This window comes from Carlito syrichta, unplaced genomic scaffold (genome assembly GCF_000164805.1).
Source record: "Carlito syrichta isolate Samal-C Ts95f unplaced genomic scaffold, Tarsius_syrichta-2.0.1 Scaffold311369, whole genome shotgun sequence".
In the NCBI taxonomy this organism is placed as follows: Eukaryota; Metazoa; Chordata; class Mammalia; order Primates; family Tarsiidae; genus Carlito; species Carlito syrichta.
Window position 1 is genome coordinate 131,394 of NW_007255465.1, and position 17,316 is coordinate 148,709.

Sequence of the window (17,316 nt, forward strand, 5' to 3'; positions counted from 1 at the left end):
AGATCTCACTTTAATCATGTGTGTAACCCACGCCACATGGATATGGGTTTGAGCAAGTAGAGATAGAATATTGTGAACAGGTGTGTCAAAAGTTTATGGTAGCTTGTAATTCCAGTATTTTGGGAGGCCGAGGCGAGTGGATTGCCTGAGCCCGTGGGTTTGAGATACGCCTGGGCAATTTGATGAGACCTCATCTCTACAATATATCAAAAACTAGCCGGGCATGGTAGTACGCACCTTTAGTTCCAGCTACTTGGAAGGCTGAGGTGGAAGCATCGCCGGAGCCCAGCAAGTTGAGGCTGCAGTGGCCTAGAGCATGACACTGCACTACAGTCTGGGCAATGGAGTGAGACTCCAACTCAAAAAAAAAAAAAAAAAAAAAGGTTATGGCAGAAATAACTGAAATCCAATAAAGAAGGCACAGGGAATAAAGGATTTTTGTGAATCATTCTTGATTGTGAGCAATACATGACTCTTTTGGAAATGGTATGACACTTAATAGTTCAGCAACACTTAAATGTAAAGCTCTCATCCTGAGATACCAAACCAACATCTAGGAGTAAAGGAGATAAAGGAAAGGATAGTAAATAGAAGCTAACATTTATTAAGTTCGTACTATGTACGTAGCATGAACCAATCTACAGACTTTCATATAGAATACATTAAACCGCCGGGCTCGGTGGCTCAGCCTGTAATCCCGTGACTTTGGGAGGCTGAGGTGAGTGGATTGCCTGAGCCCGCAGGTTCGAGACCCACCTGGGCAACTTGGCGAGACCTCATCTCCACAATAAATCAAAATGAGGCAGGTGTGGTAGTGCGCGCCTGTAGTTCCAGCTACTTGGAAGGCTGAGGTGGAAGGATTGCCAGAGCCCAGCAGGTCGAGGCTGCGGTGGCCGGGAGCGGCCACTGCACTCCAGTCTGGGTGACAGAGTGAGACTCCAACTCAAAAAAAAAAGAATACATTAAACCTACACAACAACCCTATGCTGTAAGTTCTATTATCCTTATTTCACAGATAAGGAAACTGAGGCAAACAGGTGAAAGAATTTGCCCATCTGATTCCAAAGCCAGTCCAGTAGCGCATCCCTACCATCTGTGGGTTTATCCTCCTCTGTGGTTAACTGCAATTAACCACAGTCTGAAAATATTAAACAGAAAATAAACAATTCATACATGTTAAATTCTGCTCCACTATGAGTAATGGAATCCCTCCCTGCCTCGGTCTGACTCTCTCAGGTTGTGAATCATGCCTTTCTTCAGTGTATCCACACTGTATACACAGCCCACCCATTAGTCACTTAGTAGCCAACTTGGTTATCAGATTAAAAAACAAGGCCGGGCGTGGTGGTTCACACCTATAATCCCAGCACTTTGGGAGGCCGAGTTGAGAGGATTGCTTGAGCCCATGGGTTCAAGACTAGCCTGGGCAACTTGGCGAGACCTCTTCTCTACAATAAATCAAGAAAAAATGAGCTGAGCATGGTGACGCATGCCTGTAGTTCCAGCCACTTGGAAGGCTGAGAGGGAAGGATTACCTGAGCCCAGCAGGTCAAGGCTGCAGTGGCCATGAGTTTGCTACTGAGCTCCAGCTTGGACAACAGAGTGAGACTCTGAGTCAAAACAAACAAACAAATAAAACATAGTATAAGGCAGGGTGTGGTGGCTCACACCTATAACCCCAGCACTCTGGGAAGTCTAGGTGAGGTGAAAGGACTGCCTAAGCCCACGGTTTTGAGACTAGCCTGGGCAACTTGGTGAGACCTCGTCTCTACAATAAACCAAAAAATTAGCCGGGCATGGTTGTGCATGCCTATAGTTCCAGCTACTTAGAAGGCTGAGGTGGAAGGATCGCCTGAGCCCAGCAGGTCGAGACTGTGATGGCTGTGAGCGTGACACTACCCTCCAGCCTGGGTGACAGAGTGAAACTCCAACTCAAAAAAACAAAAACAAAAACAAAAACAAAAATATAGTATGTACAGGACTCAAGACAATCTGAAGTTTCCAGCATCCATGGGGAGTCTTGGAACATTTCCCCCATGAATAAGTGGGGACTATTGTACTCCTAACCACTGCTTTATTGTTCAAATAGTTGAAAGCTTGCCATATAGAACCAAAGACAGTCTTATTCTGCACTAATCAATAGGATCCTATAAAAACGAAAGGTGGAAATTACAGGAGAGTAGGTTTCAGTTCAATATATGAAGAAAAATCGTAATGATTAGAACTGCCCATCAAATAACAGACTTATGAGACAATGAGCTTTTTGTTCAGGAAGCTCAAATGCAGAAGGTTGCACATGTTTATGGAGGACTGGGGGAAGAGTACTCTAGAGGAAGTCTTCAAGAGTCTGTAGCAAAGTAGGTTCCATGGAATACAAGTCCTACAAGATGTTTCACAAAATAAGAACTCTGTGATCAAAATGACCTTGGGAAGTGCACATACTCTACCCTTTCCTATCCCTGGGAGATTGACAAGCATATTGAGATATTTAGACATCAAGATCTCTGCAGTAAATAAATCCTTTTGGTAGTTAATCCAACATTTTTAAAATTATTTTGCATTGGAAAATTTTTATTTCTTTCATTCCCAATAAGCTACTAAATTAACAGCCCATAGGACAAATTTTCTACAAAATATATTTTAGAAAATGCTATTCTAGATGATTTCTATGATTCCTTTCAAATCTAAGATTATATCATAATTAAGAAAAACCTTAAAGCTTTATTTACTAGTTAGCATAAATGTGAAAAATTTTAAGTTAATTCTGCCTTTATAGAAATATTGGATATAATATGATACCTCATTTAGATTCAGTTAGTGAAATTATGTCTCTTAAAATAAATTAATCTTTTATGTTAAAGTAATCATGATAATAAGGCAGCCTAAGGCACAAATACTAGCACTGTCCCAAATACCAGTTGTATTAAATAGGCTTTACTAAATCTAATCATTATTGAAGAGTTCGGTTATCTAAGGAGGAGATACTTTCCTGATTTCTAAATTTATTTACCAAATAGTATAATGCTATGGTTTAATGCCTATTAATTTTTTATAACCTCTCCAAACTTTCCTTTAATTCTTCAAAGTTATTTGTCGATGTCCAATTTGTAAAATTCAGTTTATATTCACATCCTATTTATTTTAACTGTGATACTGTGCAAGTTTTCATGAGTATAATTTGCAAGATTCATTTTCTCTCTACTGTTATACCAAACCTAAGCACGACAGGTGTAAATATTTATTGGCAAACCATGAGATTAGTTCATACATGAATATTTAAAAACTTAATTTAGTTTCTTTGCAAGGAACAAGAAAAATGTTTAGTTTTTCTGTCAATTCAAAGTGCTAGTTTTAAAAAGTACTTTCATATATATTTATGCCTAAAATCCAAGGAGATTACTTAAAACATTCTCTATATTTTAAAATATTATGTAAATGGTCATTTTATTTTTTAACATAGATTCAAGATAACCAAATGAGTTTTTTTCTCTTTTAGTTTTTTCACTTGAAGAGTTTAGTAATGCAGAGGATAACTTTTCAGAAACAATTCAGCTTACCTGTGTCTATATCTAAAACAAACTTATTGAAATTCTTTGTGTTTTATTTTGACTGCACTGCAAAAGCAGATTTTTGTTTGTTCCAAACTGTAAATATGGTAGTAAAAGACTTTCTTGATGTTTTATGAAATAAGTGACAACATAATTTTTTGGCAAATGTAGGGATCCCTTCATGAACATCCTTGTTTTAGGTTTAGCTAAAGACTTTGAACACTACGTCAGTTTTATTATTTTTTAAAGATGCTTTCTGTAATTAACTAGATATCACAGAATACATAAGGGCTTCAATATTTAGGCCCTCTGATACTGGTTTAAGCAGCCCCACTAACTAAAGCAAAGTCTGGAGGTCGTGTTTATGCTACTGAAGAGAACTTGCACAAATATCCACTCTTGGATCTTATACCTAATGGGAGAATGGGTTGGAAAACTCACGTTCCACATTTGTGGTGTTGGTACTATGCAGAATCTCACATGCGCATTTCAGTGCATGCAGACCACAAAGGGAAATGACTTGTGCTGACTGGGAGTCATGACATATGAATAATTGATGCTCACTTTGCTACTCTTCTGTCCTTCTCCATTTCCCACAAGGTACTTACAGGCAACAGCAAAAGGGTTTACTTCTGAGCACTGGAGGAATTATCTCCCTCTGTACATGTTGAGCAAGACAGGAAACTGTGGAAAGAGAACTTCATTATCACTTTATGTTACCACGGTCATTTCTCCACAACTAGTTTAAATTGCCATAGAGGACCAGAATCTAGTCTTGTTTTCTCTGTATTTGCATTTTGTATTTGTATGTGTAGTGTTTTTGGTGTCTCTCAAATAAACTAACATGCTATCTATGGCAAAGAAGACACTCAAATGTTTATTACTGTATTGGTTGAATCTAGGCCACAGGAAGAATTTCTAATATCATAATGAATAACTTGCACTACTTCAGACATCACACATACTGTATCCTTTGTCACAATAGCAACAGGCATTGATATGTCATTTTGTTAACTGGAATTGTGCTCAATAAGAGAGTGCAAAGTCACTAGTTGTTTGTAATTGTTATGAAAATCTTTTTTAATTTCCAAAAGTTATTTTCAACCTAAATGTTTAAAAAATAGTGCTTACAGTCTTCCATGGGAAATATTTACAAATTATCTTGTTCTTTCTTGGATATTACATTTGTTATTAAAGGCAGAAGTGAACCGTTTTCAAGATACAAAGAGACTCCTTCAAGATTATTACAGGGGACTGGAAGGCAAAATCCCAACAGAAGACAATAAGAAATTTACTCGAATCCCATTGGCCCAAATGGATAGTAAAGACATTTCAGAAAACCAACTTAGGTATGTCAGACTATCATTTCACACTGTAATTATATTGAACATAAAATTTTATGATTTTAAATCAACTGCCACTAATAAAAATCATGTTCTTTTATCTGCATATCCAAAATCCAAAAATTGAACACTTTTTTTCTAATTTCAGTATGTCATTGACTTAAGACTATTAATAAACATTATTTATCCCACATATAGGGAATATTTTCTCATTTTACTGAAGAGATATAATGCATTTTATTGTGGAGTTCTTTTGTAGACTATGCTGGAGGTATTCAAGAATACGTGGTATATATAAATTCTGAATTCTGAACTACGTTTGGCCCCAAGGTTTCTCGTGAGAAATTATGAAAGGACCCTAGAACTTGTGTGTGTGTGTGTGTTACATTGTATAAATGAAAGTAAAGGGTTCTGAACCCCCCCCTTTTTTTTTGGAAATAAGGAAACTGGGAAGCAGTAAATACTCAGTAGTATGTAATTATCACCTCATGAGACTACCTAAAAGACTTAATAGTAGTCTAACATCACATTTTGCCAGCAAAAAAATTAAACTTGGTGGTAGGGTAAAAGAAAAATTATATTTTCAGACAAGCAAATTTTGTATAATATAAAAGTCTGTAAGTCATTGTTTCTATTGATCCAATAGGTAGTATCAAGAAAAGAGCAGGATCCCAAACCTTGAGAAACTAGGAGTGGTAATAATTCCTGTGATGGGGTTTCCAACTATAAAACATTCAAAAAAGAGTTAAAAGTAAGAATTAAAATAAATGAAGATAATAAAAAAATAAAATTCAAAGTCCTTAAAAATTAAATTTTAATTAAAAATAAATTAATATAATATAATGAAGAATTAAAACTTTTTTCTCACAACAAGTAAGCAGGTCATAAGAAACAGAAAATTAATATGATATCAGACATGAAGGGGAAAGGAAGTTAGATTTTAAAAATAATATACAAATAATTAATGTTAAATTAAAATTCCCAAGGAGATGAACTACGTATTTTATATTGAAAGCAGTGTTCTGTTTTTACAAGCTTGCTCAGTCAGCACAAGTGCCAGGAGCTGCACAAATTAAATGTAGAGTAGTGAATATATTTTAAAGTCAGACATCTACTTTGAATCCTGGGTCTGTCACTCAATTGCTGTATGTAAATAAATGGACAATGCATTTGTCTGGTCAAGTCACTTCAACTTTCTTAAGCCTTGGTCTCTTTATCTATAAAGTAGGGTCATTGTGAGGATCACAGAAAAAAATCTACAAAGATTTTGGTAATGTTGTGGAATCAGAAGACTTGAAATTGAATCCCAGTAATTCTCAATAAATGGTGACTACTACCTACATGCAATATTTTAATTCTGAGTATTGCATGTTCCCTGTTTCTTTTACTCTCCCTTGTTCCAAAAAGGATTTGAGATGGCCTGAACATGATATGCAGTGATCTAAGGTCCTTTTCTTCTCTTCCTAGGCTTCTTCCATCTAATGCCACCTCATCCCTGTCAGGCCCATGTGCACACAAAAACACACAAGAGGAAAAGCGTGTCCCCTCTTCTTGATACAAATATAAGAGAAATGTTCAGCAAGCTACTGAAAGATAACTCTGAAGATTAAAAACAATAAACAATTTCAAAGGCAATATGAGCCATTAGAACCATCAAAGGAGGCCAAGCTGCAATGTCTAGAGGGGCAGTGCATTCTGTTCTTAGCACAGAATAGGCAGTCAGGCACAATGGGGAAGCTATTAAAGTTGGCTGGTAGAATGAAACTGACAAAAGAACAGACTGTTTGTATTTTCTGCAAAACACTTCTGCACCAATCTCAACTTCAAATCACTTCTGTGACTAACTCCTGGAACTATCAGTCGATCAATATATCAACCAATCAGCCACATTTTCTGTAACATATATAGGGAAACAAGCGCAGTATTAAGAATTTTCATATAGTTTTTCTACTTTATTCCTTCCAACAACCTTATAACATTAATAGTAATAGTATAGTAATATTATTTATAATAATAGCTTATAATTAGTTGATAATGAATAATTAGTTATAATAATAGTAGTTTTATGATATTTGCATTATTTCAAGAGAGCCTGAACCTCAAAAAGTCAAATTACATGCTCAAGTTCATATCTACCAGTAGTGACTAGAATATAATTACTAGAGCTGCCTAGACCAGAGCTTTTTCTAGTAAAGAATTTTAAATCCAAATTCTTTTCCTAGGTGATATAGCAACACTGCTGCCCTCTAAAGCAAGATATTGGAAAATACTTATTGTACCGTATTAACACCTAGAGATGATCACATAAGCTTTACCTTAATGTATTGAACACATGAATCAGTTGAACTGGAGTGACAATGATTTAGGCTTATTTGATTATTAATATATAATTTAATTTGTGGGTAGGTGGGTAGTGGATCCTTAATACATTGCCTTTTCAGGCACGGCACACTGTGAGATTTCAAACACTATAAGAATCAGAGTGCAAAGTTCAAGAAACCTTGTCTGATGCTTCAAAACAAGACCAAGCTAGCTGTTTGCTGGAGATCACAATCATCTTTCTGAATCACTGCTCTGTTTCCCAGCAACTTGAGTCTATGAAACCAAGTGCTTTTTCTTATGATGGATCCTGACTCTTCCCAAGTTTCAACAAAGGCATCCCTGGAGCTACTTTCTCCTCCTTCCCCAAGCTGAGAGCCGTTTACACTCCTGTCACCAAAGGTGGATCCCAGTCACAAGAAGCATTCTATCTTACAGATGTCTCCCTGCTTCTGTTAACTTTTTAGATCCTGAGATCCTTCAAGGACAGGATATTCCCAGGGGAGCTCTAAAATGACTACAAGAGTGAAAATAGGGGAAGAGGGAGGGAAAGTGGAACTCTGTGTTCCTACAGCACTTTACAAAACAAAGAGAACACCTTCCCTTCCACAATCAAGAGAGGGTAGATCTGCAGGAGGGCTACATTGGCCCCAACAAAACTGCTGACTCTGCAGAATCCCATCTTAGACCTTCCATTAGTCATGTGCTTCTTTCAGACAAAATTGGATGTGTACAGAGTTGTATGACCATGGACACTCATGTTGTACTTTTAACTGTCCACCTCAGGATGCCAAATGATACTAGTCACTTTAGACAAGTGATGCCCAGTTTTGTTGGGTTTGCCTTTTTGTGGTTGGGTTTTCCAATTATCCTTCATTGGAAGTGTATGCCCTGGACAAATTTCAAAATCATATTTCTTCATAATCACCTGTTTAATTCTCTGCTTTATAATTACTGAGAATTAAATCTGAAAATTATGTTTTCTTGTCATTTGTTTTGAGTTTCCTCTTATTAACGAGATTTTCTAGACCAAAAGTATTGAGTACAATCTTTTATCCATTAAGAGAATTCTTCTGGAGAAAATTTGAAAACTGAGGTTAAAACAAGACAACAAAATTCACAAGGTAACATGGTCACAAAAATAGAATTTAGTTAAATAAAATTTTTATATTTCTTTCATTTGTTTTTCAAAGAATTCCTCTAGTTCCTCGAATATCCATTTCTCCAGAAACAGCTACACCCAAACCAAAAACAAAAGCAATACTGAAAGGCAAGATTGATTACTCATTAGAAAACATAGAGTCAAACTTTGAGGCAGATGAGAAGTTGATCCTGGACACCTGGCAGCAGGCTTCTTTAGCAATCTCTCACATGGTAAGCAGTGCTTCTTCCATTTTGTTTTAATAATACCCAATCATTAAATACCAAGGTTGGTAATATGTTATAAATAAAAGATTTATATAATATTCTCAAGCATTGTATAAATTTATGCCTTCAAGCTATTTTTAGAAAGAAATATGAAGAGAAATGATTTGGCCAACAAATATTTGAGATTAAGAAATATTGAGCCAATCCTCAGGTTCCAAGTATAGGGCCTAAAGGGTCAGTGGGGGAATTTTAATGAAGCAGGTCAAGTATAAAACAGCAGGGAGGGATGGGTTGGGGCATGTGGAAATCATATCCCTTTCTGCAGGGGCGTGTGCTCTGCACTGACCAACTTTGCCATTGAAGACTGAGACCGGGGCACACCTCATTAACAAGGGTACCTGCATAATGAACATTTGTATATCTAACCCTGAATTGTGCCCCACATCTTTAAAATTAAAAAAAAAAAAAATTAAAAAAAAGAATCAGCCAGGTATGGTGGCAGTACCAGCAGCCACAGCTACTTGGGAGACTGAGGCAGAATGATTGCTTGAGGCCAGGAAAAAAAAAAAAAAAAGATTGAGGCTTAGCATGGCCAAACTTTCCAATTTTTCAAGAAAAGCCCAGAAACGTATATTTTGTTTTTTGCAAAACTACTGATTTTAACATGTAATAAATAGAATAAAAATTCTTAAAAATACTCTACAGGGCCAAACAAAACACACATCTTGCCTAGGGCCTCTAGTTTGTACTCTGCTAGACATTTTTCCTAGGATCCTTGAAGAATTAAAGTTCAGAAAAACTAAGGACCTGCTCAAGTTCTAGCACGTAAGTGTCAAAATGAAATTTGAACCTAGGTCTGTATTACTTCAAAGTCCATATGTTTTTCTATCTAAGTCAAAAGTGAAAGGAAAAGCATTCAGATAACTTTAAACCAAGCAGAAGTGTCACACCATGCGGAAGACACACACAGAGTTTCACTCAAATGATAGTCCACTGCTCCCTCATCTGTCAGGTCTGGGTCCACCAAGATGTTTTCTATTCCCATTCTGTGCCAAGCCTTCTTTGAGTTTCATTCAAACAGAAAGCAGTGCCAACTTTCCAAAAGATTTTGTGACACACGTAGAAGAAGAGTTTGCATCACAAGTCTCATACAAACACAATTTCTGATTGGGCATTGTCCAAGTCCCTTCTTGGCCTCTCTACCTCCAGAATTCATTTTCTCTGACTTTGTCATGCAACAGTCTCAATGTTTTCTTTCTTTGCCCCTCTTTCTTTTGTTCTCCTCACTTCTTTCTTTTCTTCCTCTCAGAAGTGATTATAAACACATCTCATTGTCTTGCTTCTTTTGATAAACATTTTAGTGTTGGAAACATATAAGGAAAGTGCATGAAATATAATTGCATGGCTTAACAAACTCACCTAAAGTAACTCTCATGGCACCACTACAGGGGGAGAAGTGGAACAAGGGCTGCATCTGACTAGTCCTACTGTGTCTCTTCCCAATCCCAACCTTCTTTGTCCTTCTAAAGAGGACCGCCATCTTGCCTTTCTAGGAATTATTTCCTTGATGTTCTTAAAAGTTTTATTACCCAAGTCTATATTTCTAAACACTGTAGTGAAACTTTGCCTTACTTTTGAACTTTAAATAAATAAGTAGGTTCATATCTTTATATATTTTGTCTTTTTTGTGTCTTCTTTTGTTCAACATTCTTTGTGAGATTCATCCCATGTTATTTATTTTTTGTTACTGTATTATACTGCATTATATAAATGCAACACAGTTTATTTAACCAGCCTGCTATTGATAAACATTTGGGTTTCCAGGTTGGTGTCACTATGGATACACTGCTATGAACATGCTTGTACATGTCCACTGATAGCCATTTGCACACATAACTATTGTGTATATATCTATTATGTGCTATCATCAACATCAGTAGACAATAGTATACATAATAGTTTAGTTTTCATAGATAAGGCTTAATCCTTTCCCCATTTTACTATGCTATCACTTTTGTCTTACTCTAGAGGTCACATATGGGTGGGTCTATTGTATTGCTGTCTATCTTCTATTGCTCTGTTTGTCAACACCACATCAATATCATACCAGTTATTTGTTATCTGGATGAGCAAATCTTCCCACCTTGTCATCTGTCAAGAACTTTTGGATTTTCTTGGCTTTTTGCCTTTCCATATTAATTTTCAAATCAGCTTGTCAAGGTTTACAAACATGTTTGGCTGTGGATTTTTAAGGCAATATTTATCAGTTTATGAGCATTCCTTTTCATATCCAGTTTACTATGAGGGATTTTTTTTTAATGAGTTATATTATCAACTCCTTTTTCTGCATATATTATCACATGATTTTTCTCTATTTTCTGTTAATGTGAAAAATCATGTTGATCAATTTTCTAATGTTAAAGTTGTATCACATTTCTAAAGTAAGTTCAACATTGTAAGTGAAACATCATCCTCCTTACATATTGCTGGGCTGTTTTGTTAATAATTTGTTTAGGGTTTTAGAATCTTTGTTCATGAGTAAGCAAATTCTATAATTTTTCCCTCTTGTCAATTTCTAGTGTCTAGGTAATACTAACTTCATAAATTGAGTCCAGGTATGTTTTCTTTCTTTCTATTCTTTGGAAAGTTTTGTACAAATTATCGTTATTTCTTCTTGAAATGTTTAGTAGCATTCACTAAGATGCTATCTAGGCCTCAATTCTGAGAGGAAGTTTGTAGAAAGAGTTTTTGTTGCCTTCTTACTGCCCAAGGATTCATTTTCTTTAGTAGACGTATGATATTTCTGAGTTGTTTCCTCTTGGAAGATACTTGAGTTGAATTTGGTAAATTTTAGCTTGCTAAGAATTTTTCCATTTAAATGTTTAAATTTATTGGCATGAAGTTGTTTAAAATATGCTTTTATGTTTGTGTTAATATTTACAGTATCTATTTGATGTTACCTTTGCTAATTCTGCTGTTGATTATACTCTTCCCCTTTCCCTTATAACTTTGTTAGAAGTTTGTCAATTATATCAGTCTTTCCAAAGAACTGACTTTTAACTTCATTGAATTCATTTTACTATGATTTTTTTCTTAATATTATTTTTTTCCTCCTATTGTCTTCTTTGGTTTATTTTGCCATTCTTTCTTTAGGACCTTAAAGAAGGTCCTAAACCTTCATTAACTTGAGTCATAGCTCATTAACTTCAGTCTTTTTTTTTAATATATGTATTTGCTACTATAGAACTTTCTCTGTGACTTACTTTAGCTTTCTCTCAAAGTTTTTGATAAGTTGTTTTTGTTATCATTCAGTTTAAAGTATTTTAGAAACATGTTTTTTTCAAAGTAATATGTTACTTTCTAGCTAGATTGTATTTGAATCAGAGAACACATTTTCATAAAAACTTTTTGAGATTTGCTTTATGGTCAATCTTGGAAATGTTATGTAATGTCCTTGAAATATATGTAGTCATTTAATTGCTTAATTTACATGTTATACGTTGTTTAATATATAGCTTATAGCTTATATATGCACACATTCAATATATTTATTTATTTTATGTATTATACACATATTTAAATATATATAGTACACATATAACATTGTTTAAATCTTCTTTATCCTTATCAAAGTTTAACTTATTTAGTCAATAACTCATAGTGTTATCCCTAGAATCATCACTAAGTGTTTTAGTGTGCATTACTTCAAAGCTAGTATAGGGGAAAAAAGAAATAATATAAAATATTCAATACAGAAGAAGAAAAGATAATAGAAAAATATTCAGGAAAAGAGGTACAAATAGAAAGGACATAGAAAGATGGTAGGTTTATAGTCCAAATATATCTATAACTACATTAAATTTAAAAGGACAAAATAATCTAGATAAAAGAAAATAATTATTAGATTTTTTTTTAAAAAAGCATACGAACCTAGAAGCTCAGCCCTCCATATCTTGGCTGGTACCAACTCATCAAACCCTCTCATAAACTGACTGGATATTGCTTGCTGCATTTTCTTTGGACATTACCAATTTCAATATCTATACTGATGCCATTTTTCCCTCCTTAAAGAGATTCCTGCTTCCTTCTATTTGCTTAAGTTCTATACTTTCTTTAATTCTTCAGAAATAGTTTCTACCTTGATTCTTGATCAGTTAGTTGCCTGTTTCTGAAGCACTAGTCTTCTGTGATCATATGCTCTTTCTTTTGTAGCAGTTATTGTCTCTCTCACTTATTTGGCTCTTAGCATCTAGATTTTTTTTTTTTTTTTTGTAATTTTCATCTTGCTGGTCATTTGCCTGAATAGTTAAGTAGATTCTAAAACTTTTTATATGCCCTACACTGAGAATAATCCCCACAAATAACATAACAGTAAGCTCTCAATAGAGTCTTGAGATGCTATTGCAGCTCTCTGATATTAATATTAATGGTGATGATAGTACAATGATACAATGATGATAACTGCAAAGACCACAGCAAGTATCAAACACCAGAGAGTGGAAAATCAGATGTAGAAGCTCTAGGAAAAAATGTGAATTATTCTTATTGTTAATTGAGCTATATAAATATAAACTATAAGTCTATGAATCTCATTAAAATTACCTGGGGAAGTGACACTTAAAAATATTATACTCAGCTGGGCGCGTGCAGTGGCCTAGCCTGTAATCGCAGTACTTTGGGAGGCTGAGGTGAGAGGGTTGCCTGAGCTTGGGGATTCGAGACCAGCTTGGGCAACTTGGTGAGACCTCATCTCTACAATTAAAAAAAAAAATAGCCAGGTGTGATAGTGTGTGCCTTTAGTTCCCACTACTTGGAAGGCTGAGATGGAAAGATCGCCAGAGCCCAGCAGATCGAGGCTATGGTTGCCGTGAGCATGCCACTGCATTCTGGGAGACAAGAGTGAGACTCCAACTCAGAAAAAAAAAAATTATACTCTTAGAAGCGGAGGATCATATAGCACAAAGAACACTAGCTACACTTGATTAAGCTGTGTGATTTTAGGAAAATCATTTAACCCCTCTGCGTTTGTAATGCCTTATCTGAAACATTGGAGATATTCTGTCTATCCTTTATTGAATGGTTGAAAAGATCTGATGAACTAATGTATTAAAAAGTGTTCCAGAAACTGTAAATTTGAACTGATTATTATGTTAAGAAATTTATTTAAAGTTATACCATTTTCTTGTAGATTTTTTAAAACTTCATATAAAGTATATAAAGACTGGTTAATATTTAATTTACTAATATTATATTTGAATTCTGCTCTTATATGCTTTTAAAAGACTTTTATGACTTTGATGTCACATAATCTTAAGGGAACTTTGAGTTCCAAAGGAAACAGATGTAATTCAGTAAATTGTTGCCAGGCAAACAGTACTAGCTAAGATTAGTGCAATTGAAATGAGAGCACTTTAACATTAGCTTTTTACTATACGGTAGTTTTACCAAGAGGTATCCATTTAGTAGGCTATGTTAATTTTTGGCAAAACTTGTTTCTAATTAGTAGGTATGTAATGATTTCAAAGAAACAAGTCATATTTTTAACGCCCACAATGTCAAGGCATTACATCTAAAGTTCTCTTCAGCTTTATAAGCTAGATTGCTGAATGAATTGTGAATTATGTTAATTTTTGATAGAGACCCAGAGGTCTTTGAGGGAAGTGTACCAGAAAAATGCAGATAATTATGATGCATAATTATGCAGATAATTATAATAATTATCATCATCATCACCCAAGGTTGTTTACAAGGAGAAAAATCCAATTTTGAAGGAAATTGCTAACTTATCGTGCTTTGCAGGAATCGATTAAAACCTGAATTACTTGCAATTTAGGAGAAATGTTAACAAGTCTGCTTTCAGCTTTACCAAGAACTAGCAAGTACAGTATATGGTATGAAATTCATGTTTATCAAAAGAGCATCTGGAAAAAAAAAAAGCAAAAACAGCTTGCTCTCTAAAACCTTTTAGTATCCCTCCAAGTTTCTGTTGATATTGAAGAAGCTGCGGGTGCATTCTGTGGAAACCATTTTTTTTTTTAAGTCCATCAATTAATAAAATGTTCTGGGTATCTCCTTTGAGCATAGCACATGTGCTCAAAACTATGGAGGTTACAAAGAAGTAAGACTGACTTAACTCTGGGGCATTAAGTCCCATTTAGAGGGTGGGACAAGACTTAACACAGTAACATGCTGCCATGGGGTATGATGTGTAGCAGGAATCTGGGGAAGAAACTGAGTGATTTGTCTCACCCACAGCACTGTAGGATTTTTTGTTGGTAGAGAATGTGCTTTGTTCATCTTTCTATTCACCTCCTTTAATCTTCTTTTTCTTATCTCCATTCTTCCCAGAAATAATATCAGACTTGGGCTCAGTAATCAGTTGAATAAATAAATAAACCCTCAAGAACCTGTTTCCTTATCAGTTGCTTTGTTGAGATTTTAAAGTTTTCAACCATATGCTGCTACTGCCAACTAAAGTGTGTGTGTGTATTTTGTTTCTTCATTTGGGATTCTTTTTTCAGCTCTCATTTCCTAGAGCTATACTCATAAATCCCCTTCAAGGTAGCTGGATTTATCTCAAAAGGCCCAGTATTTCTAACTGCAGGCACAACCTCAGTAGCACAAGCCCCAAGACAAGGCATGCGAGGGTCCCCCAAAATGGAATTTACTTATTAAAAAATTGTGTATTTATTCTTTAAACTTCAGTCAGCTTCAAAGTACTCTCCATTTGATGCAATATGCCTATCAAGATGCCTTTTCCACTGCTCAAAACAGTTGACAGTGTTGATGGTTTAAAGCTTCTGTTTTTTGTTTGTTTGTCTCACCTCTTCCACATCAGCAAAATGTTTTGCTTTGAGAACATTTTTCATTGGGGGAACAAAAAAAGTCACTTGAGATGAGATCAGGTGAATAGGGAGGGCAGTTTTGATTAAAAACTGCTGAACTTGCTGCACATTGTGGGCAGATGCATTCATAAATCACACATCATTAAACAGGCAAATGTGTTGAAAGAATCTCCAAAAAAAGTTACTGAAGCCGAATGCAGCCTCTCACAACAATGCTAGCTGGTACATTAATGCTGATGGGTTCCTTGAACACTTAGTAGCAGGGAAAGCCTGTACTACTAGGAGTCCACCTTCCAAATTATTTTTAATAATTCTGTTTTGGGGGGATCCCCTTGTATATATAATATGCCTTATATATTGCATGTATACTTATCTATATAATTTTAGTTTATCGATAATACTTGTATCCATTTATGAGGTACAATGTGATGTTTTGATGTATGTATACATTGTTTAATGATTAAATCAAGCTAATTAACATATCCAGTACTTTACTTATCATTTTTTGTGTTAAGAAAAATTGTACTTTTTTAGCATTTTTAAAATATACAACACATTATTATTTACTATTGTCACCATGCTGTGCAATAGATCACCAAAACTTATTCTTCTAGTCTAACTGGGCTTAGTACTTAGATATATACACAGTACAAAATCAAATACACTTCTACAGTATTAAAATTTCATGGGAAGTATTGTGTTTAGGAGAAAATGTTATACACACAAAAACTCCATAGTGGATCAGTTATGAATAAAAGGTTAAGAAACATTGATATAGAGAAATGCCCCGGATTGGAAGCCTAGAGGTTACAGGAATTTAGAAGAATAGTGGGTGTTAAATTCCTAGAGTATAGGATTAAAAAGAAAGGAATTTTTGCAAAACCTTGGAGTTGTCACTGTCTGGAGGTGGCAATAAGAAAACATAAGGATGCTTTGCAGGCAAGGCTGAGAAAGTGACCAGCCACCACACAGATGGTTGTAGGGAAGTCCCACATTGCAACAGGGTCAGATTTCTGCTTCAATAAACATTGCAGTGTGTGTTTTGTAAAGATTGTGCACATGAGCATGCTTGTTTACAGTGGCATGAGGTTTCAAAAGAATCTAATAATGACTAAATCCAAATGGTTGTTATATTTCATAAATGTTGCGCTAACTGAAATATTGCTGTTATACAACCAGGTGGCTGCTGAAATTCATCAGAGACTCATGGAAGAAGAAAAAGAAAACCAGCCAGCAGACTCAAAAGAAAAATCTCCTCAGATGGGTGCAAATAAAAAAGTAAAAAAGGAACCACCCAATAAAAAAACAGCAAACAAAAAACCCAAAGGTATGTATGGGTTTAGCACCCAGAACCCTAGATGCTTAAACTCTTCTTGGTAGAACAAAAGCATTTAACTAGAAACATTAGCATCTAAGCCACTAAAATACTGTTCATTATGTTTAGGCTAGAGAGTAAGCCTTCTATGAGCTGTGGTGTTAGTTAGCAAATCACATTGCCTACTAGTCGCCCCAACCTATTTATCCAAAAAGCCAGATGTATCCAGGGCAAAATAAGCTGCAAAGATTAACATATTAAAGGAACTTCCATTATGTCATGAAAAGTCTGTGCGAAGGGGCTGACACTTGCTATAGTAACAAAGAGAAGTTTAAATCTGTATGTGTGTAAGTTTCAAGGGTACCTTAATTTAAACAAATCCTTCAGCCATAGAGGCCCCATACCTAAAACGCAGCCTCAGAAGCATGATGGAAAACAAATAGGAGACAAAACTTGGGTTGGAAGAGACCTTCAATTAACCTTAGAGATAGCTTTGGCACAAAACTCTCCTCTGAATGTGTCCAATTGTTCATTTTGGGGCAACTTGAGGCTAGGGAGGAAGCATGAGAAGCACACAA

The 17,316-nt window shown here is 35.3% G+C and overlaps 1 protein-coding gene across 1 annotated transcript in view; it reads left to right on the forward strand.

Moving 5' to 3' along the window:
- LOC103271176 (sperm flagellar protein 2-like) overlaps positions 1–17,316 on the forward strand; it is a gene marked incomplete at both ends in the record, with an annotated part of 166,843 nt that overhangs the window by 128,870 nt on the left and 20,657 nt on the right. Inside the window, 3 exons of the mRNA XM_008068630.2 lie at positions 4,746–4,897; positions 8,404–8,584; positions 16,603–16,750. Of these exons, the coding sequence (XP_008066821.2) occupies positions 4,746–4,897; positions 8,404–8,584; positions 16,603–16,750 (481 nt within the window). The remainder of the gene's footprint in view (positions 1–4,745; positions 4,898–8,403; positions 8,585–16,602; positions 16,751–17,316) is intronic.